Here is a 22,051-nt window from a genome sequence, read left to right on the forward strand (position 1 = left end):
GATATTTTGGCTGCGCTGGCAAGGAGCTCTCTCGTGCCAGAGATGCCCCATGATCGTTTGTTGGTTTTGGATGAGCTGTGCTGTCGCCTTTCCCCTTTTAGCCTTCTGTCTCACGATCTCTATCTCCCGGCCTCTATTAGGTGGTGGAATGGGTTTGCGTGCCTTTTGGAATCCTTTCAAATGCTTAACAATGATTGTTTTCTGTTTTATATAGAAAACGCTACAACACTGTAAAATCCCGCCCATTTATATTTCTTTCGGACTTTAAAAGTCCTCAAATATGGTTTGTTCATCTATCGGGTCCGCCCTTAGGGTCGCTATCGCAAGTCGCTAGTGGCCTGTCCCTATCTTCCCTTTGTATTTGGAAACATGTGGAAAACACTGGAAATACATTAAAAATTCGCTTTGGCGGACCTGAAAATATTATAAATTTCATTTCTGAACCCCTTCGGGTCCGGGCTTTATTGCATCAGCGCTGCTCAAGGCTCCCTTTGTATTTCGTTAGATAACGAAATACACGAAAAATGCATTGAAAATGGCTTTCCCGGGGACCTGAAATCTTATGAAATATCATGTATAATACCGTCGGGTTCGATCATCGGGTTGCACCGGACCCATGGTTAGCGCTCCTTAAGAATCTTTGATAGTGATCCTGCGACGCGATGTGGGCCGTCGATCTACGCGCTTGATCGACATTCCACATTGCATTGCTGTTCGCAATTGCAACTTCCATACTGTCTGTGTCGATACCCGCTGATTGCCTTCGCCGATTGCGACCCGCCGATCCGATCATCGGAGATCGCTGATTGGGGGTGTCTTGCGCCGATTGCCTCCTGCCAATCAGATCTGGACCATTGATTGGCCAGATCGGACGGCTGTTGTGCATTCCTCAGTTTAAGCCTCCGATACATGGTTTTCCGTGGTTTTCTATGTGTTTTAGCCTCCCGATAGTGTTTTTCCGCCCTTCCAAGGGCTCTCCTCTTGCGCTAGTTTTGATCTTTGAATGATCTTTAAGCAAATTTCGAAGCCTTCGGTAGTGTTTTGGATCCATTTTTGGGCCAAATGCCAACAAGGCTAACACTGGCTCTTTTTGGGGATGAAAGCCTCCTTGTGAGGTTTCAAGAACTACGGAACAATGCCTTTCCTGTAAAAACGAAATCAAATCTTCCTCCTAGTGTTCCATTGGGCATGGAGTCTATTTTGCAATGAAATGAAAACTGGAAAAAATGTATTTACAATACCAAGGCTTTAAAGCCTTAAATGAAATAAAGTTTCAAAAACCGCCCATTGACTGGGCCATCAAAAACACCTTCCCCCTCTAAATTGTGCAGAATGAAACTATTGCTCATCTGAACTTGAGCAATGACAAGCGGTCCTATCCCTAAGGAATCAAATTTACCTTGGTTGCCCTTTTTTTCCTTCAACACATCCTGTTTGAGAACCCAGTCACCAAATTGAAAATTATCCCATTTTACCTTTCTATCAAAGGTTTCTTAATCTTGGTCAATGTGCATTTCAGCAAATTCATTAAAGACTTGTAAAAGCCTATTAATTTGCTCATCCTCTTCAAAAACTTTCCAGCTTTTGACATTGTCAGGCAGAGATGGTCTATATTTCACCTCATCTCTGTATGTTTTTAGCCTTGGATGTTTTGCTTGGAACGTTTTGTTCACTTGCTGAATGATAAGGTCTGCTTTGTACTCTGCTATGTTATTTGTGACCTGAAAAGTTAATATGAAAGGTAAATGAATGCGTTCCTGTGTGGGGGACACAAGGACTACACCTGCCCCTACAACTTCTTTAGAGCAAGCTCCATCAAAGAACATGTCCCAAATCCGTGGGCCTTCTTCCTCAGTGATCTGGCAAACTGGTTTCTTAAGTTGCATGGAGGCCAACTGAGATTCTTCAATCTGAAAGAAACAAGCTCCAAAATCAGTGTCGACAGCGTAGATGGGATGATTAGTGGGATTCCTTTCATCACTGATGCTATAAGCCAACTGAGCCTCTCTGTACAATCTCCTATTTTCACCTCCAAAAACTGGGACAGTAGCATAGGATAGATCATTTTGCAATGTTCCACCTAATCTCTTGATCCAGCCTTTAGAAAGCAACATGCCAAACTTGGGGGTACATCTGCTACCACAATATCCATCATCATGCTCTTCATGGGCAGCTGAGACAAAGTGATGGCTAGGTCCTTGATTAATCCCAGACATTTCACTTTTCTAGAGTCAAAAGAAAACAGGTCATGATAAGGCTTGGTAATGTCAAGACCCAATTTATCCATGATAGCCTTGGGCATTAGATTATGGCTAGCTCCTGTGTCTAGAAGGCAATTGTGAAGGATTTTATCATGAATAGTCAGAGAGGCATAGAATGATGGGGAGCTGTCTTCACAATTTTCAATCATTGGGCTAAGAATAACAACTGGTTGATCATCTTGCAGATTTACATAGTTAGTGGAGGCTTGGATGGCTTTAGGTTCAAGGGCCTCGAGGATGGATCTTTTGAAGGATTCATTCTTCACTAGTTCAATCAGAGGCATGGGTATTCTTAGCTTCTGAATTTCTGATTGAAAACTGAAAGGAGAAGGAGACTTGTCAAGGCCTCTTACCTCGTGAGTTGGAGCTTTGAGGATGATGGGATCAACTGCGGGTCGCCTCTGCTCATTAGCTCGTTGTTCTGCCGGGACAACAGCTTTATGAACAGGAGTTTCCTTGACATTATTCATCTTCGACCTCAGATTATATTTGTGCTGATCAGTAGTTTGCAGAACAGCTTCACCATCCCATTCTTGGCTGATCTGGTCATTTAATAATGACTTTTCATAGGCAACTAAGGTCAAAAAGGGGGCACTGCCGTTGTCTTCCATATAATGGATCTCATCATCTTCTTCAAACTGCTCTTCTTCCATGACTGCATTTTGAAAAGGGGTCTTCAACCTTTGGTCTTCATTAGCATCTTTGCTTCTTTGCAGAATCTGCAATTGCTCATTAGCTCTTGTATATGGATTTGGATTTCTAGGAGCAAAGGTATTAGGAACTCTTCCTTTCCCAGAGCGTTGCTCAACCTTTAATTTGGAGATTTCAGAGGCTAATGACTCTATCATCTTGGTCATTTTATCTATCTTGGGATCTGAAGATGATGAAGACTCGCCCCTCTCTCCTTCTATCAGCGTTTCCCTTGAGCTTCTCTGCAGCCATGATGTTTGATTCTACTTCCAACGCTGCATCTTGCATATCAGCCAAAGTAGCACATCGCTTCTCCCTCAACAGTAAACAGAAGTCAGAATCAAAGGCACTAGCATAGATGAGTCTAGCAGAGGTAGTGGTGGGTTTTACTTTAGCTGGTATCTTGCTGTACATGCGGTTAAACCTCTTATTAAAGTCAGACAACAACTCACCATTTTCCCTCTTTAAGTTGCCAAACTCAGTGTGGTAGTAGAGGAGATCCTTCTTATCCCCCTAATGCTTTAGGAATGCATCATCTAAAGCCTCAATATCTGCTATGGATCTTGGGGTCAGTTCTCTGAACCATTTTCTAGCCTCTCCATCTAGGCTTTGGACAAAGACTCTCATCCAGACATCATCTTCACTAATGTCCATGTTATTAGCATAGCTATATAATGATTCAAGATGTTCTTCAGCTGTAACACCTTCAGTCCCAGTGAACTTAGGCATATACTTCTGATATTCTCCAGTAGGCATGGCATTCAAAGGAGTGGGCAGTACTAGAGGTCCATACCTAGCAGCTATGATTCTTTCCATTTTGGTAGGTGCTTGTGGGCTTGCCATAGCTGTGGTGGCTATAAGGGTACTGGAAGTCTGAATGACAAAGGGCTGAGGAGTGACTGATAAGACTAAAGGAGTATGATGGATAGGAGGTGAGGTTTCCTTTGGGCTTACAACAAAAGGAGAACCTAAAGAATAAGGAGCTTTATGAATTTCTGAGATTTTTTCTTCACTGCTAGTATTAGATGCTATAATCTCAACATGTATTTGTTCTATTACAGTTCTTTATTGAAGAGATATAGAATATTGTTTAGATTTACCTGAACCTGATGCTCCTTTCTGCAATACCTTTCTTTCTTTGATGATTTTTTCAGGGTCAGGTACTAGGTCAGCTTGTGACTTCTGAGGATTTCTCCAAGTATGCCTCACAAACTGAACCAGAACTATGAAGTGGAGTCGCCAAAAAGGTTCGGCCTCCCGTAGAGTCGCCAGATAGATGATTACAACCAAAAAGTGCCCAGACTTTGTCTATCATCAAAGCTGGATCTGTGCCGTCTCCCAAGGAAGCTGAGCTTCAGTCTCCTCTCCCACGGCAACGGAGCTAATTATGTTATCACTCCAGGAAACTCTCCTAGGTTGCAGCTCTGAGATGCCTGGTAACATATAATCTTCAATATTGTTCTCTGAACTATTGGAATGAATGATGGTTTGGATCAAGCCAGATAACCATTTTCAACTCTGTTTTTACTCAAGACATGCATGAACACCCTCAACTTTCTAAGACTTTAGACCACTAATGCTCAATAGTTTGTAGATTCAATGAATAGATGGAGAATACTGACCATTGTTTTACAACCCGGCCGAGTCAACTCCGAAACGACCGTTTCGAACCGAGCTAGCACCAAAAACTATGACCCGGCCAGCAACCCGGCTCGGTTGACCGAGTCAACTATGACTTGGCCGAGTCATCCAATGACTCGGCCCAGTCATAGTTGACTCGGTCAACCCGGCCGGGTCCGTATTGACTCGGCCGAGTCAATGAACCTACGGCTGGGCAGCGTAAAACATGAAATAAATTCACTTTTTTTGTGATTTTTGGTAAAGTTAAATTCAGTTTATGGATTCCAAAGGGTAATGGTAAATTGTTAAATGCTTTTGGGGTCCATTTCCCCCTCCCAAACCCTATTTAAGACAGCCAAATGCTCTCATTCACTCACAACAGTCTTATGCATTTGAGTGAGAGTCTTCTTTGAGAATTAGTGAGCAGTTCTTGAGCTTGTTTTGGAGCAGCAGTGAGGAGTCTTGGAGGAGCATTGTAGCTGGAGTGAGGAGCTTCTTGGGCAGCCATTTGGAGCAGCATTGAGGAGCTGATTCTTGGAGCAAGCTTGAGGAGGCAGTTTGTGCCTGGAGGTATTTTTTTCCACCTCTATAAATCTGTTTTTGCTTAGTAAATTTTAGGTGCATATCAAGAAAGCTTAGAGAGTGTTTTTTGTCAAATAAATGAACATTGAATCAATTTTTTTTTTTTCATTTTCAGATTGTTTTCCTAGTCAAAAAATGGCACCTAGAGCAAAAGATCCTGCTTGGGCATATGTTGAAATGGTTGATAGTCAGATGCATTGCAAATTTTGCCATAGGAAAATTAAGGAAGGTCCTGGGGGGATTCGTAGGCTGAAACAACACTTGGCAGGGATTAAAGGCCAAATTACCGCATGTCCCTCTGATGAAATTGAGGAGATTAGAAAGAATTTGGTGGCCAGCTTTGAAAAATTTAAAGAAGATAAGGCTAGGCAAAAAGAGATACAGGCTGAAATTGGGAGGAAGAGGGAGATACAAAGAATGATGGCTACCAACCCCCACTATGATTTTGAGGGTTCTTCCTCTATCCCTCAAACTGAGGCATCCAACCCTTTCCGTTATGTTCCTCCCTCTTTTGGTTCTGTTCAAGATAAGGGAAAGGGTAGAATGAAGGGTGATGTGACTATCAAAAGTTATTTCACTCCCTCCTCTCCATCAGATGCACATGGTCCTGAAGCTAGTAAAGGTCAAATTCAGCCCACTTTAGATGACCATTGGAAGAAAGAATTGAGGGAGACTGCTTGTGACTACATAGCTAGATGGTGGTATGATGCTGATATCCCCTTTAATGCTGCTCGTTCACCATATTATGAGCCTATGTTTGATGCCATACATGCTGCTGGAAAAGGCTTCAAAGGCCCTACTATGCAAGAGCTAAGGGGGTTTCGTTTGCAGAAAGAAATTCAATCCATTAATGAGTATTTGCAAGAGTTCAGGGACTCATGGGCAAGAACAGGGTGTACCATCATGTCAGATGGATGGACTGATCAAAGAAACCGTACCATCATAAACTTTCTTGTCTTCTGCCCACAGGGAACCATGTTTTTAAAATCAGTTGATGCATCTGATAAGGTAAAAGATGGCCACTTGTTGTTTCAGCTATTGGATGAGGTTATTGAGGATGTGGGGGTGGCTAATGTTGTTCAAATCATCACAGACAATGCCTCTAACTATGTTCTTGCTGGTAAACTGTTAGAGGAAAAACACAAGACCATCTTTTGGACCCCATGCGCTGCACATTGCATAGACCTCATGCTTGAGGATATTGGAAAATTAGATTGGGTCAGAAACACTGTAGATAATGCCAAAAGCATAACAAAATTTATCTACAATCATACACTGGTTTTGAGTCTCATGAGGAAACACACTGGAGGCAAGGATATTATTAGGCCTGCCATCACTAGATTTGCTACACATTTTTTGACATTGCAATCTATGCTTTCCCAACATAGAAACTTGCAAAAGATGTTTTCCAGTGATGAATGGAATCAAAGCAATTGGTCTAACAAACCAGAAGGCAGAGAATTGAAAAGGAAAGTCCATGATGAAACTTTTTGGAGAAAGGCAGCAGAGATTGTGAAGCTTGCTGAGCCACTAGTTAAGGTGTTGCGGTTGGTGGATGGGGAAAGGTTGGCTATGGGCTTCATTTATGAGGCTATGGATCAAGCAAAGGAGCAAATAAAGACAGCATACAAGGATAGAGTGGCAAAGTATGGGCCCATTTGGGCAATCATTGATGAAAGATGGAACAATCAACTCCATCGCCCTATACATGCAGCTGGGTATTTTTTGAACCCACGGTATCATTATAAAGCTAAGGAGTCAGGAGCTTTGAGGGGGGAGGTCAGAGATGGACTGGTTGATTGCATTGAACGCATGATCCCATCGGAGTCTGATCAGCTGCAGATACATCAACAGGTCACATCCTTCAGCAATGCAACAGGTACCTTTGGGAAGAACCTAACAAAGATTGCAAGAGAAGCAGATGAGCCAGGTAAACAAAAATTTCAATTTTCAATTTCTTAATGGTTTTACAGTTTTACTTTTTTTATTAAAGACTAAAGTTTGTTAAATCATTTATAATTTGAAAGTTAGATATAATTTGTAATTTTGTTGAGCTTCAGCCTTCATCTAACTCATAATTCATTACACTCCTATGTTTTTTGCAGCACAATGGTGGGAGGCCTTTGGTGGCCAGTGCCCTCAATTGCAAAAGTTTGCAATTCGTATTTTGAGTCAAACTTGCAGTGCATCTGGGTGTGAGCGCAATTGGTCTGTCTTTGAGAGGATTCACACAAAGAAGAGAAACCGTTTGGAGCAAAAACGGTTGAATGATCTAGTTTTTGTCCAATACAACCTTCGGCTCAGACGGAACCAATTGCTGAACAAAAGACCTGATTCAGATCCCATTGTGTTGGAAGACATTGATCCAACATCAGATTGGGTAGTGGAGAGTCGTGCACCAGAGTTTGATCCTGATGAGGATCTTGATGAACTTGAACTGGAACATCAACTTCAGCCTGTTCAGTTGAATGCAGATCCCGATCCACCAGCCTCAGTCTCACAGCCAGCAAGGAGTAGGACTCCAGTTGTAGGTGCTTCCTCTGCTCAGCCACGACAGAAGCGCAACCGCATATCTACTCTATCTCAGCTTGCATCTGCTGCACAACCTGCTAGTGGTACTGGCACCACTTCTACAGTTGCAGTTGGAGACGATGATGAGGAGGAGGAGGCATGGGGCCCCTTGTCTGACTCTGATGATGATGATCCAGAGATTGGTCGAGATGATCTTGGCTCCTCTGGCAGTAGCTACTAGCCAGTAGTACTAGTATTGGAGTCTGGTCACCATCACAGTTTACTTTTGTTGTAGAGGCCATTTCTAGCCTCCTTGGTTATTTGTATTTTGTTTTGAGTCTTTGATCATGTATGACAGTTGACTATGTATTGCCATTGGGTACCATTTTGATATAATGGATTGGTTCATGAGCCTACTTTGATCATATGTTGTCTTCCATCTATATTATAATGCTGTGTGTTTGGAAACATGAATGAAAATCTTTAAAATTATGTTTAAAATATTTAAAATTATGTTTTTTTATAAAAAAAATAAATATTTAATGTATTTTTTACAACGACCGAGTCATTGAAATCGAGCCGGCCGAGTCATTACCGAGTCGGAGTCGGAGTCGGAGTCGATCCTCGGCCGAGTCGGAGTCGGAGTCGGAGTTGTAAAACATTGATACTGACTATACGAGCAGATGCATATATAAACACATATGAATGGCCAGCTACAGGAAGTAAAAGAAGCTTGCAAATCTAATTTATCAACGCAGAGATAAGATGACAGTTATCTGGCATTAGACACAGAAGAAACATGAACAACCTATTCAATTGCAAATCCAATTTATCAACCCAGAGATAAGATGACAGTTATCTGGCATTAGACACATAAGAAATCATGAAAAGACTATCCAAGTACAAGCTTAGAACAGAAGAGAAATGGATATTGAACATATAACAACAAAAGAAGCTTATATTTTCTAGAATGAAGATGAGATGCTTGAGTAGCAAAGTCTCTACAGTCTCCAAAAGTTGAACCCTTGTTACATCTTTCTTTCAGCCATTTATAGGCTTTTTACAATGCTCCTGAGCTCTCAAAGGCTCAGAGTGTCTTAATCTATCCTCACTGCCCCTTAACTGTTTGATGCCCTGACTAGGCAAGCATGGGTTCGGAGGTTTCCTCTTCTGACAGAAGAATAACAGCATTCTGATATTTTGGCTGCGCTGGCAGGGAGCTCGTTCGTGCCAGATATGGCCCATGATCGTTTGTTGGTTTTGGATGAGCTGTGCTGTCGCCTTTCCCCTTTCAGCCTTTTGTCTCACAATCTCTGTCTCCTGGCCTCTATTAGGTGGTGGAGTGGGTCTGCGTGCCTTTTGGAATCCTTTCAAATGCTTAACAATGATTGTTTTCTGTTTTATACAGAAAACGCTGCAACACTATAAAATCCCATCCATTTTTGTTTCTTTTGGACTTCAAAAGTCCTCAATTATGGTTTATTCATATATTGGGTCCACCCTTAGGGTCACTATCGCAAGTCGCTAGTGGCCTGTCCCTGTCTTCCCTTTGTATTTGGAAATATATGGAAAACACTGGAAATACATTAAAAATTTGCTTTGGCGGACCTGAAAATGTTATAAATTTCATTTTTGAGCCCTTCGGGTTCGGGCTTTATTGCATCGGTGCTGCCCAAGGCTCCCTTTGTATTTCTTTAAATAACGAAATACACGAAAAATGCATTCAAAATGGCTTTCCTGGGGACCTGAAATCTATGAAATATCATGTATAATACCGTCGGGTCCGGTCATCGGGTCACACCGGGCCCATGGTTAGTGCTCCTTGAGAATCTCCGATAGCGATCAGCGATGCGATGTGGGCCGTCGATCTGCGTGCTTGATCGACGGTCCACATTGCATCGCTGATCGCAATCGCAACTTCCATACTGTCTGCGCTGATACCTGCCGATTGCCTCCGCCGATCCGATCATCGGAGATCGCTGATCGAGGGTGTCTTACGCCGATTGCCACCGCCGATCAGATCTGGACCGTTGATCGGCCAGATCGGACGACTGCTGTGCATTCCTCAGTTTAAGCCTCCGATACATGGTTTTTCATGGTTTTCTATGTGTTTTAGCCTCCCGATAGTGTTTTTCCACCCTTCCAAGGGCTCTCCTCTTGCGCTGGTTTTGATCTTTGAATGATACTTAAGCAAATTTCGAAGCCTTCGGTAGTGTTTTGGATCCATTTTTGGGCCAAATGCCAACAAGGCTAACACTACCCATGATGAGCGAAACTCAGATAGCACAAGTATGACATCTTCAACACTCTCTAACAACAAATCTATCCTAAGGTTCTCTGATGAAAGGGCTTTGAACCCTAGACCTGCAACAACCACTGCATCAATCATAGCTTGCCAATAAGGACTTTTGGCACAGTGGAAAGATATGTCAGAATAGTACCAAAAGTTAGCAATGGCCTTCCTTGCTTGAATATGGATATTTTTTTTCTAACCAGTGGCATCCAAGGTAGGTTGGGAACCGAGTTTTGTGCGGGGAGCAAAAAATGTGTTTATGTTTCCACCTCCAGTGTTGAATGTAGGAGGATTCATTTGGCCTTGATTTTGACTTGGACTCGAAGGCATGTGTGGGAAACTTGGGAATGACATTGAGGATTCAATAGAGGGAGATGACAAGGGGGTAGTGGAAGAAAAATCATCAACTCGAGCAGTTCCTATTTCTTTTTTTTGCTTTGCTTTCTTGGCATTACGTTGACTCAACATATCAATGGCCAAGGTTGCCCGGTGTTTAACATTTTCGTCAACCTTGTTGCAGAGACCTATATCATGGGCGGATATTTGTACAAGGTGGTACTTGAATCTATAAATGCCTCCACTACATTTCGCTTTGCAAAATTTTCAAAGGAGCTTGGTGTCTCCAGAAATCTTGTCACAATAAGCCCAAGCAAAGTCCTTCTCCCTCTCGACATTGTTGTTGTTTTGGACTTGTGTTTAAATTGTGGCTTTTGTTAAGATTTGGTTTCGTGCCTTCTGTTTAATTTGGCTCCTGTAAAAGACAATAAAATATTAAAATTAAAAATGTCGTATATAACTTCGCAAAAATTATTATTGTTTCTTCTAGGAGTAAACCTTCTGAAGTTCTGATGTCTATTGTTTATTAATTTAAAAAGGGTTTAGCAAGACTGTGCTCTGAAGGAAAACTACGTTTTGGAGACTTATCTGAAATTTATGTTCAAGGTCCTGTCCCTATCTATGGCATCAACACTTGACAGTTGATAATATCTGCGGATTGTATTAAAAAAAACAGTCCTTAAGTGACCTATGGTTAAGGCATTTCTTGTTCTAACCACTGAGAAGAGAAATTCTATGTTATTAGCTTACTACAAAGGACTGTGCTTACGACTCTATTGTGCTTCTATGGTAAATATCCAGAACTTGATCTAAGTGTAGAGGATCTGATCATGTCTCTCTGTGGCTTCTAAAAGCTAGTGAAGAAGACCTGAGCATCAAACCTTTGCAACATTCCATTTGATAGTCACTACATCATTATTTAGTATATTCATGAACCATTGAAATTTGAAATAGTGAGTGCGTATATAGCAGTGTTTTACAACAAGGCCGAGTCAACTCGGAAACGGCCGGGTCAAACCGAGCCATTAAAAAAATTTGCGACCAGGCCAGCAAACCGGCTCGATTGACCAAGTCAACTATGACTCGGCCTAGTCATCCAATGACCAGGCCGAGTCATAGTTGACTCGGTCAACCAGGCCGAGTCCGTATTGACCAGGCCGAGTCAATGAAAACCGGCTGGGCAGGCATAAAAGACATAAAAAAATTCATTTTTTTGGTATTTTTCAAATGTTTAATGGAGTTTAAGGATTCCAAACTGTTTAATGCAGTTTAAGTCACATATGTTTTAATATGGAATCGAAATCTGCCATATATCTATTATCACTGTTGACTATTCAAGTGTGAAGGGAGCTGAGTTTTGCTGTATGTGTTTCCTCATTCCACAATTATTTCAGATCGTGTCCATTGTTGGAGTGACATGGTTATGCACTGATTTTCTGAGCTGAAGAGTGAAAGGGCTGATATCACTATCATTGTTGAAGATACCAGTGGTCAATCCCTTTGAAATAAGCCCAGGTTCTTCATATCTGTTTAATGTACAGATCTTATTACAGCTAGTAAATCTGATATCTAGATTCTATATATCAGTCTATATATAAGGTATCGTCCAAATTACAATTGAAATGTCAAACGATGCCCTGGATGAGGGCCTACTCTTGCACTCAACATAATACCTAAGAGACTCAAAGTTACAAAACAACTTAATGCAAAAAGGACCTAAACAATACTATGCTGCTGGTTATAAGGCCTAAAATCTGCAGTTAATATAACTTTTCCTCAAGCCCTACTACACATGTCCGAGCCCTAAACACTTTACTTGAGTCTTCAGTGCAAATGATTATCCACAGTCAAGCATAAGTCCTGTAGTTCATTGTTAGTGGATGTCGAGTTCTTTGGAGCAGGTCTGTAATAAAATTCTGGGTGTGCAATTGAAAAGGAATCCCAACCGAATCACAAGGGAAAAAGGAAGAGAACAGATCTTAAGGATAAAAATTTAAAATAACCCTAGACTCAAGGTAAAACAACACCAACGGATCAAAAATACAATAAAGTTCTGAAATTATACTCAAAGAATTACCCAAACAAATTCCATTGGAAATTTGGAACACACAAAGGAATACAAATTGAAACCCTTACCTTGACACCTAGAGCTACTGTATATTTTTTTCACTGTTCTGATGATGATGATCCAGACTCCAGAGATTGGTCGAGATGATCTTGGCTCCTCTGGCAGTAGCTACTAGCCAGTAGTAGTGTAGCTGCTAGCAGTGCTGCAGTAGTACTAGTATTGGAGTCTGGTCACCATCACAGTTTACTTTTGTTGTAGAGGCCATTTCTAGCCTCCTTGGTTATTTGTATTTTGTTTTGAGTCTTTGATCATGTATGACAGTTGACTATGTATTGCCATTGGGTACCATTTTGATATAATGGATTGGTTCATGAGCCTACTTTGATCATATGTTGTCTTCCATCTATATTATAATGCTGTGTGTTTGGACTTTGGAAACATGAATGAAAATCTTTAAAATTATGTTTAAAATATTTAAAATTATGTTTTTTTATAAAAAAAATAAATATTTAATGTATTTTTTACAACGACCGAGTCATTGAAATCGACTAGGCCGAGTCATTACCGAGTCGGAGTCGGAGTCGGAGTCGATCCTCGGCCGAGTCGGAGTCGTAAAACACTGGTATATAGAAGATGCTTGGCTTATTTTATGCAACCTTGACTTTCCATTAAATTTGGACAACGGCTGGACTCTGGAGTGATATGGTAATGGACAATGGATGGAGTCGTTGTTTGGAGTCTGTACTGTGTGATGAAACGACGAACCGATTGTCATGAATAATGGTTGGAGTCGTCGTTTGGTAATGGACAACGGCTGGAGTCGTCGTTTGGTAATGAACCGATTGTGATGAACAACGATATGGTAATAGACAGTTGCTGGAGTCGTCGTTTGGCTAGTGGCTGCGCGTCGATTGTGTGAGGCTCACTGGAAAGCGGAAATCGACGTTTAAAAATAGAAATTGGTTTAAAAACCTAAACCCGTCCAATGCTCGCCAAGTCAGGCGGAATCAAAAATTGGAAAAATCGGCGGAATCAGAAATAATCGGAGACTAGCGAGTCAAACTCGCGTTGACCACGAGTCAAACTCGGTCAACGCGAGTTTGACCAGATCTTTTGGCAGGCGAGGAGAGTATAACTCGCAATTAATCGGCGAAATCGACAAGTCTTGTTTCACTGCTTCAAATCCCTCAGGTTGTTCCAAGTAGACTTCCTCCTTAAGCAAGCCATTCAAGAAAGCAGTCTTAACATCCATTTGGTGTAGGCTCCATCCTTGAGAGGCAACAAGAGCTATAATCAAATGTATAGTGGTATATCAGGCAACTGGTGCAAATATCTCATCATAGTCCACCCCTTCCTTTTGAGAGAAGCCTTGAGCAACGAACCTGGACTTGTATTTTTCAACACTTCCATCAACTCCATGTTTGATTTTGTAAATCCATTTAGAAGTGACCACAGATTTGTCCTTGGGTCTAGGAACCACATCCCAGACATCATTCTTCATGATGGATTCATTCTCTTCATTCATCGCATCCTTACATACTTGGTGTTTCACAACTTCATCGAACATACAAGGCTCAGATTGAATAATAATACTCATAGCAGCATGGTACCCTTGATACCTAGTGGGCTTCTTACTTTCACGAAATGTCCCTCTTGGAGCAATATGCTTTTTAGCATATTTGAGAGTGCTTTTGAGTCACAACGTTCTTTTCCTTGAGGTAGAGTGATCACTAGGAGGTGGATCAATGGGATCCATCGGACCTTCAACATTGAGCACATGCTCATCGGACAAAGGTTCTTCCTGCTTTCTTGTAGCATCATCATTTTCTTTTCCTGGAATGGGGAGATCTCTGGCTTTCCCAAGAGCAGTGTCTTCATCAAATGTAACATCATGGCTTACTTCCACATCTCGTTGACTAGACACATAGATTATATATGCCTTTGAGTTTTCACTGTAGCCCACAAAAGTTCCTTTCTTTGCACATGCTCCCAACTCGTTACTCTTCTCTTTAGGCAGATGAAAACGTACAGGACAACCAAATATTCTAAAATGAGAAACATCAGGTTTCTTACCAGTGAAAACTTCTTCGGGTGTCTTGAAATTCAATGCTTGATGTGGACATTTGTTTTGAACATATACAGTAGTATTTGCAACTTCTCCCCATAAGAATTTTGGTAGACCTAGATCATGAAGCATGGCATGGGTGGCTTCCATGATCGTTCGATTCTTTCTTTCAACAACTCCATTTTGCTTAGGAGTGTATGCAACAATTGTCTCCCTCTTAATACCAACCTCTCTCCAGTAATCATTGAATTCATTTGATTCATATTCGGTCCCACTGTCGGTCCTCAATATTTTGATCTACTTCCCTGTTTGATTCTCCACCAAGGCTTTGAAGGCACGAAACCATTTGAATACTTCATCCTTCTTCTTTAAGAAATAGATCCATGTTTTGCAAGAGAAGTCATCCACAAAAATAACATAATATAAGTATCCTCCTAATGATGTTACGGGCAACATACCAGATAGGTCAGAATGGACTAGTTGAAGAATATCAGAAGTTTGACTTTCGCTTGAGGGGAATGGTCCCCTTGTAAGTTTCCCAACTGCACAACCTTGACAAACGCCTTCATTATTCATGTTGAAATCGGGCATACCTGTGACGATCTTCCTTACCCAAGGTAAGGCTTTGTTATGAAGGTGGGCAAATCTCCGATGCCACAATTCAGATTGAAGAGAAGTGTCGCAAGACATGGCTCCCAAAGGACTTCCTCCAACTTGATAAAGACCATCAACCCTAAATCCAAATGTGAATGCATCTTTAGGGTTTCTGTGCCAAAGACGTACCTTTCCATCAATGAATGCTTCCTTGAAGCCTTTATCTTCCATCGCAGAAATATATACCAGGTTTTTCTTCAAATCGGGCACATACAATACTTCTTGTAGATGAATGGTTTGTCCTTGATTCAAGTGAAGAGTGACAATACTTATTCCTTTCATGAGATAAGTGGCATTATCTCCAAGTATGATTTGCAAGTTAGTTTTCTTTTCAACCAAATTCGAGAGGGCCTCTTTGTACCTAGTGAAGTGCCTTGAGGCTCCACTATCAATCATCCAATGATCCAATGTATCTGGAGGAGAGGCAGTACATAAAGCGGAAATAAGATAAAATTCGTTTTGTTTTTCTACAACATTACTTTCCTCATACTTGGAATTTCTTGATCTTTTGGGAGGACGACCATTTCCATATCGAGCAGCGAGAGCATTCCTCTTTCCTTTATTGTTGAACTTGTTGTTCCTTTGATTGCCATTGCCTTTGAAGTTGTTTTGGTTGTTGTTGTCATGATCCCTTGGAGTATCCTTCTTGTGAGGACACTCTCTAGCATGGTGGCCAAACCTGTTGCAATTGTAACATCTTCCTTTTCTTCCTTCTTTGAATCCCGGCTTAAATCCTTGACCTTGTTTCCTTGGACCAGCATTGTTCTTCCTCTTAGCATGAGTGGAGAAAGCAGTAGGATCATTTCCATTTGAGGGCTTATCTCTCTCCATCATCCTTATTTTTTCTTGAGTGCATCTAGCCAATAATTCATAAAAACATGGAATCCTATCATTGTTGAGGATGGTGGTGTTAAACACATCCCATGCTCTTGTAAGACCTCCAAGTGCAATAAGAGTGAGCTCCCTGTCACCAACAACTTCTCCAATAGATAGAAGATCATTCTTGATTTCGGTAATCCTCATGAAGTAGGGATTGAATGGACTCTCTTTTATCTATCTTGATGTCTTTCAACTTGTTCTTGAGAAAGAGGACTTGATTTGCATTGTTTACTTTGAACATCCCAACCAACTCATCATACATCTCCTTAGATGTTTCCGAATCAGAAATATAGGCAACCAAATGCTTTTGAATAGAGTCTACAATAATTTTCTTAGCTTTGATCTCACCTTTCTTATACTTTGTTTTTGCAGCAGCGGGTGCATTTGAAGGAGGCTCCACCACTCTTCCCTTTCAATAGTCCATAGCATCATTCTCTTCCAAAGTCAAATCCAAAGTCATCTTCCATGCATGATAGTCGGATTTGTCCTTGAGCTTATCCTCGGATTTGAAGTATGATGTAGTCGTCATTGAAGCTAGACCAATATTCTTGTCCCACAACTTTCCTTAGTGATTGCTTTTCTCACTCTTGCTTGGGTTTTGTCTTCAACTGGGCTCTGAAACCATGTTAATTTTAGTTAACAATCGTATGTTCTATGCTTAGCACAATTTACTTCAATGTTCCTTAGCCCAATAGAAATTCCCAATTTCAATAGCAATCACAATTATCATACTGACAATAAAAGCAGATAGAATATAAAACAAAATGTAGAAGACAAGTCAAGACAAGAGGACACCAGATTTGGCAGATGCCAGAGAAAAACCCCAAAGTGGGAAAACCCTTTGATCAATTCTTCTTATTATTAAATCAGAAGTTTAGCACAGAGAGAGAGTACAAAAGTCAAATTGACTTGCCCAATACAAAGTCAAAACAACCCTGTAAATTTTTGTAGTCAACTACAGTCAAACTTCAACGCTAACTAGAAAGTCAATGCTGGTCAAATCAACGACAAATCTTCCTCAAAGCAGCTCAGTCTTCATTGGTCAAAATGGGCTTGATCAAGAGGATAAATTCAGCCCAAAACAGCTCGGTCAAACTCAGTCAAAGGAGAAAGAAAACTGCTGTAATTTCCTGCAGTCAAACAACAGTCAACCCTGAAGCCAACGCAGGTCAAACAGCCCAGAATTTCTTGGTTTTTGTGCCCAGCAATGCGGCCTAGAAAAATTGAACCTTGGACCCTCAAAACACAGTGAAACTTGGTCAGCAACTCGGTCAATGCTTGTCAAACCTCTCTGAAGTCTGAAATTTCGGCCTGTAATTCTGCTCAGAAAATCTATCCTCCTAGCTGCACGTGTGAGAGAGAGGACTGCCCAATAGCTGTACGAACCAATATGATGAAGAGAGAGAAGAATGCGTCAAATGAGGTGTCAGGCCTCTTGTATTTATACAATTTGATGTGGGTGAAGAGACACATCCATTGGACTTCTTGAGCCTACATAATGATGAAGCCGACCTGAACAATTTGCACATGTGAGGGCATAAATTCAAAATCACACTCCTGATTGACCGAATGAGATGATCTTTATATCAATCTTGGACCTCTCAAAAAGAGGAATCCAATGCAATCATCATCTCCATCAATTGAGCTGTCCCAAGGTAGAATTTGGCCCTAGTTGCCAATTTTAACAATCTCGACTCTAGCTTAGTTTGGTGGTTGATTTGTTGTCTTCAGAGAAGCTCGATGCATGTACAGGGTGCACTTTACAGCCCAGTTGGATGTCTCATGATGGTGTATAATGCTAATAAACTAGGATGGCAAAAAAAAAGAAGTTAAGGTCCAATGTCTTATGTAATAAAAGGATAAAAACCATGACAAATATTTGTTATTGTTAATTATATATGATGTAAAAAAAAATTAAGAATAAGACACAACCATAGGTCTATCTTAACCTTGATTAAAATTTAAAACAACCATAAGTCCATCTTAACCGATTTTCACACCTTGATAAATCCATGGTTAATGGATCTGTGCTACTAATAAAACAACATCAGTGGCTGAGAACTAGAAAATATGCTCCGAAATACATTAAATTTTTTCGAGTAATAGATGAAGGATCAATACTGAAGCTTTTCTGAAACAAGTATCTCGTGGTTTTGAATTTCTTATTTACTACCTCAAACCAGGCACTTGAGAATTACAATTATGTTTATAGCTTCTGTAACTTAGCCATTTTGTTAATAAGACACAGTGCCACGTTTTACCCATATATTTAAATACTTACACCTCATCTCTTACTACAGGCAATTAAAGCCAAAGAAGAAGGAAGGATCGTTGCAGAATATGACTATCTTCCATATTTTTATTCACGTTCATTTGATTTGTCATGGCAATTCTATGGAGACAATGTAGGTGAATCCGTTATTTTCGGTGACAATAATCCTGCGACACCGACAGCCAAATTTGGATCATATTGGATAAAAGATGGTAGGGTGGTAGGTGTATTCTTGGAGAGTGGTACTCCTGAAGAAAATAAAGCTATTGCTAAGGTAGCACGTGTGAAGCCTTTGGTTGAAAGCAAGGAGGAACTGATAAAGGATGGGCTGGCATTTGCTTCTAAGATATCCTCGGCTTTCACTTAATTCGGCTTTCTGTTAATTCATCAGCATGCTGCATTACTGTTGGTCTCTGTTCACCTTGGAGATATCTGTTGTTTTAGCGTCTGATTGACTTTTGTTATGAGGTATTGGATTTGACTTTTGTTATGAGGTATTGGACTTTTAGTCAGGGTGTAGCTACTTCATTAGTAAATCAAACTCGATACATATTTTTGCTCTTTTTCTTCCGATTGTTGGGATGGCATCTTATTAAACAAGACTATATTATTATTTTGATAAATTGCTCTAAATTGCATTGTTTACTCCATTGTAACATTTTATGACCTTACCTTTAAAGTTGGTGCTCATAAATTTAACTTAATTTATTAAATGTATATAATCTTTTATGAGAAGTTAAGTTCTGAATCCTCTTATAGTGGGGTTCCCACGAATTGATCTACAATTTATAATGTGCACAGATTGTTTTTCCTAGTGTTCTATGGGGATGTTTCCCTACGGTGGTGGATTTGCTCTTCATGTTTTTTTACGTACTTGTCCCGTACTTGGGACAAGGATGTTTGAGAAACATTTCCTATATATATTTTGTTTGAGATTTGGAAACATTTCCTATGTATTTTTTTCTAAATTGCTCTAAATGGCATTGTTTGCTCCATTGTAACATTTTATGACCTTACCTTTAAAGTTGGTGCTCATAAATTTAACTTAATTTATTAAATGTATATAATCTTTTATGAGAAGTTAAGTTCTGAATCCTCTTATAGTGGGGTTCCCACGAATTGATCTTTTATAATGTGCATTGTTTTTCCTAGTGTTCTATTGTTTTTCCTAACGGTGGTGGATTTGCTCTTCATGTTTTTTACGTACTTGTTTGGGAAACATATATATATATATTTGGTTTGAGATTTGGAAACATTTCCTATGTATTTTTTTAGAAAAGTCCTAGGCATAGGAGAAACATTTCTCCAATGTAAAGAACAGCCGTTCCCTTGAATTTTGATTGAAAACGATAATTTGAGTGGGGCAGCTTAATATTCAACCCTAAAACATACTAATACTAGGTAACTAGCACAGTCATTTCCTCATGCATGTTACTTTGGTAAAATTTTAAAAATCATAAAAAATAACTAAATTATATTATTATTATTGATTAAACAATTAATATATATGTTAAACATATATACATTTAAAAAAATATGTAACAAGATTCTTAACCATAAAGATTTACCTCCAATTTATCATGAAAATTTTTAATCTGTAAATATGGTTGTTACAATACCATAGTTTATCAATAACATATGTGACACTTGTTAATATGACATGTTTTTTAATTAATGAATTTAATTAAAAGAGAAAAAAAAGGGAATAACTGCGTTGGAGGCAAATCTCAAACTTTGATTTATGTATACTACTAAGAATATTTTAAAATATTCTATGAAGGTTAAATCCCTACCATCCACTTAATAATTATTGATAATTAAATTAAAGTTATGGAAGCCCTATTCCAAAATAGACAGGCCTATTGATGTAATTAATGTTAAATTCTTAGAGTAAAAGGATGAAAATGAAAGATAAACGAGAACATTTAAATTTTAAACATTACCACTAAATGATTTAGGATGTTTGAGAGTGGTTTTTTTACTTCCTTGGATTTCATATGGAGAAAATAGAATTTTAGATCCCACTCAAATCCAACAGAATTACAATTTTCAGGATTTAGATAAGATAGATTGCAATGTTTCCATTGGATCCTATCATTTATGAGGGTATTTTGGAACTAGCATTTAATCTACAACACCAAGCCCTCCATGTACCTTGATGTTGTTGGCACTGATTATTAAACTCTTTTAACATGACCTTAGTAAAATTGTACCTATCACTCAAACAAAATCTTGACTTGATTGGTTAAGTTTTTTCTCTTATTTTAATGCTTAGAAGATAATATTGATAATAAAGATCCCAATATACCAAATGATATTTTATGTTATATAGGTATTGTAGTATATTTTTTTTGGACAATAGAGGTCATCCAGAGCCTCTTTCTTGCTGTATTTTTGGTTCAAATTAAGTTTTTTCTCTTATTCTAATGCTTAGAAGATAATATTGATAATAAAGATCCCAATATACCAAATGATATTTTATGTTATGTAGGTATTTGTTGTAGCATATTTTTTTTTGGACAATAGAGGTCATCCAGAGCTCCTTTCTTGTTGTATTTTTGGTTCAAATATGGATTGCATTCTGTGCTATTTTTGTTATATGAAACTTTGCTATATATTTGAGAAACTTTGCATACTTGTATAGAAAGTTTGGATGTATATGAATACTTCTTGGTTTTTTCCCTCAGAGTTTAAATATTAATTTACTTTTTGGTTGAGGGTTTTTTTTGGTCACTCTGGTTTTGATAATATTGGTTCATTATCTATTGTTCATTTTTAATTTGAATTTTCCAGTCTTGACTGTAAATACTAATAACTTTAGATCAAGTCTTTCACTCGTCACTTTTTGGTATTTTGAATTTGAGTAATTTAAATTTACTATTCTAATCTTTATTCTATTTTATTTAATAATAATCAAATTATAAAATAATGAATTATGAATTAAAATCAACAATACAATTTTTATTATTTCTATTTTATTATGATATATGAATCAATATATTTCATTATTAAATTTAAATTTAAATCCTATTTATAATACACGCTGAAGTTACTTGTCCTTCCCAAATTTCTCTAAAATTTAAAAGTGCACACGTCTTCTTTGCATCTCCACATTCCTGTGTTCCCCATCCCCAAAACAGATTAAAATATAACAGACTGGAATGTCGATCCTGAACCAACAAAATTAAAATTAAAATGATGTTATGGGATTTTGATCATTTTAACAGATTACTAAACTGTCAATATATTTTACTTTTCTGGAGAGATTTACATTCACAGCTTCGTCCTTTTACACGAAGAAATTGAAATTTTACCACTGAAAGACCCGAGCAAATGTGCGTTAACTGACAGTATACAGCAGGATAGTCGTGAAGGTAGAGGCTCTGGTTTTACACTATAATAAAATACTTTTCGAGAATTAAAGAACCTAACATATCTTTAAAGCTTTCCATTTGAAATATAGTATGAATATGTTGCCCTTTTAGTGCTTAATGCACTTAAAATGAGCTGCTTTGAGCCATATTATGACAATTGCATAAGTCCGGGTTGCCTTTTGTTCCTTGTTAAATCTGTAATTTAATGAAATATTATTCTATTCATTTTTAGCGTTTATCTCAAAAAAATTGCTGCTTATACGAATGTTACGTGTCAATTTTTGATATTGGCACTAATGAGAAGAGATGGAAAGTCAAAGTTGTGATTTTTTGTGATACGGATTATGGTTGTTCTATATATTGAAATTGATGTTTATTATGTTTGAAATGCAATCTCAACCACAACATTAAAAATATGTTTGTAGGGTTTTTAAAAGAAAAATAAT

The 22,051-nt window shown here is 38.9% G+C and overlaps 1 protein-coding gene across 4 annotated transcripts in view; it reads left to right on the forward strand.

Moving 5' to 3' along the window:
* The window catches only part of LOC149195018 (monodehydroascorbate reductase-like), a 153,124-nt gene extending 134,171 nt beyond the window's left edge, over positions 1-18,953 (forward strand). For all 4 annotated transcript variants that reach the window (XM_089405217.1, XM_089405219.1, XM_089405218.1 and 1 more), the window contains one exon: positions 18,260-18,953. In XM_089405217.1, the coding sequence (XP_089261343.1) occupies positions 18,260-18,598 (339 nt within the window). In that variant the 3' untranslated portion in view covers positions 18,599-18,953. The remainder of the gene's footprint in view (positions 1-18,259) is intronic.
* The last annotated feature ends 3,098 nt before the right edge of the window (positions 18,954-22,051 follow it).

This window comes from Pinus tabuliformis, chromosome 2_2 (assembly GCF_031772625.1).
Source record: "Pinus tabuliformis cultivar Carrire ecotype Pingquan chromosome 2_2, CPIR1, whole genome shotgun sequence".
Lineage (NCBI taxonomy): Eukaryota > Viridiplantae > Streptophyta > Pinopsida > Pinales > Pinaceae > Pinus > Pinus tabuliformis.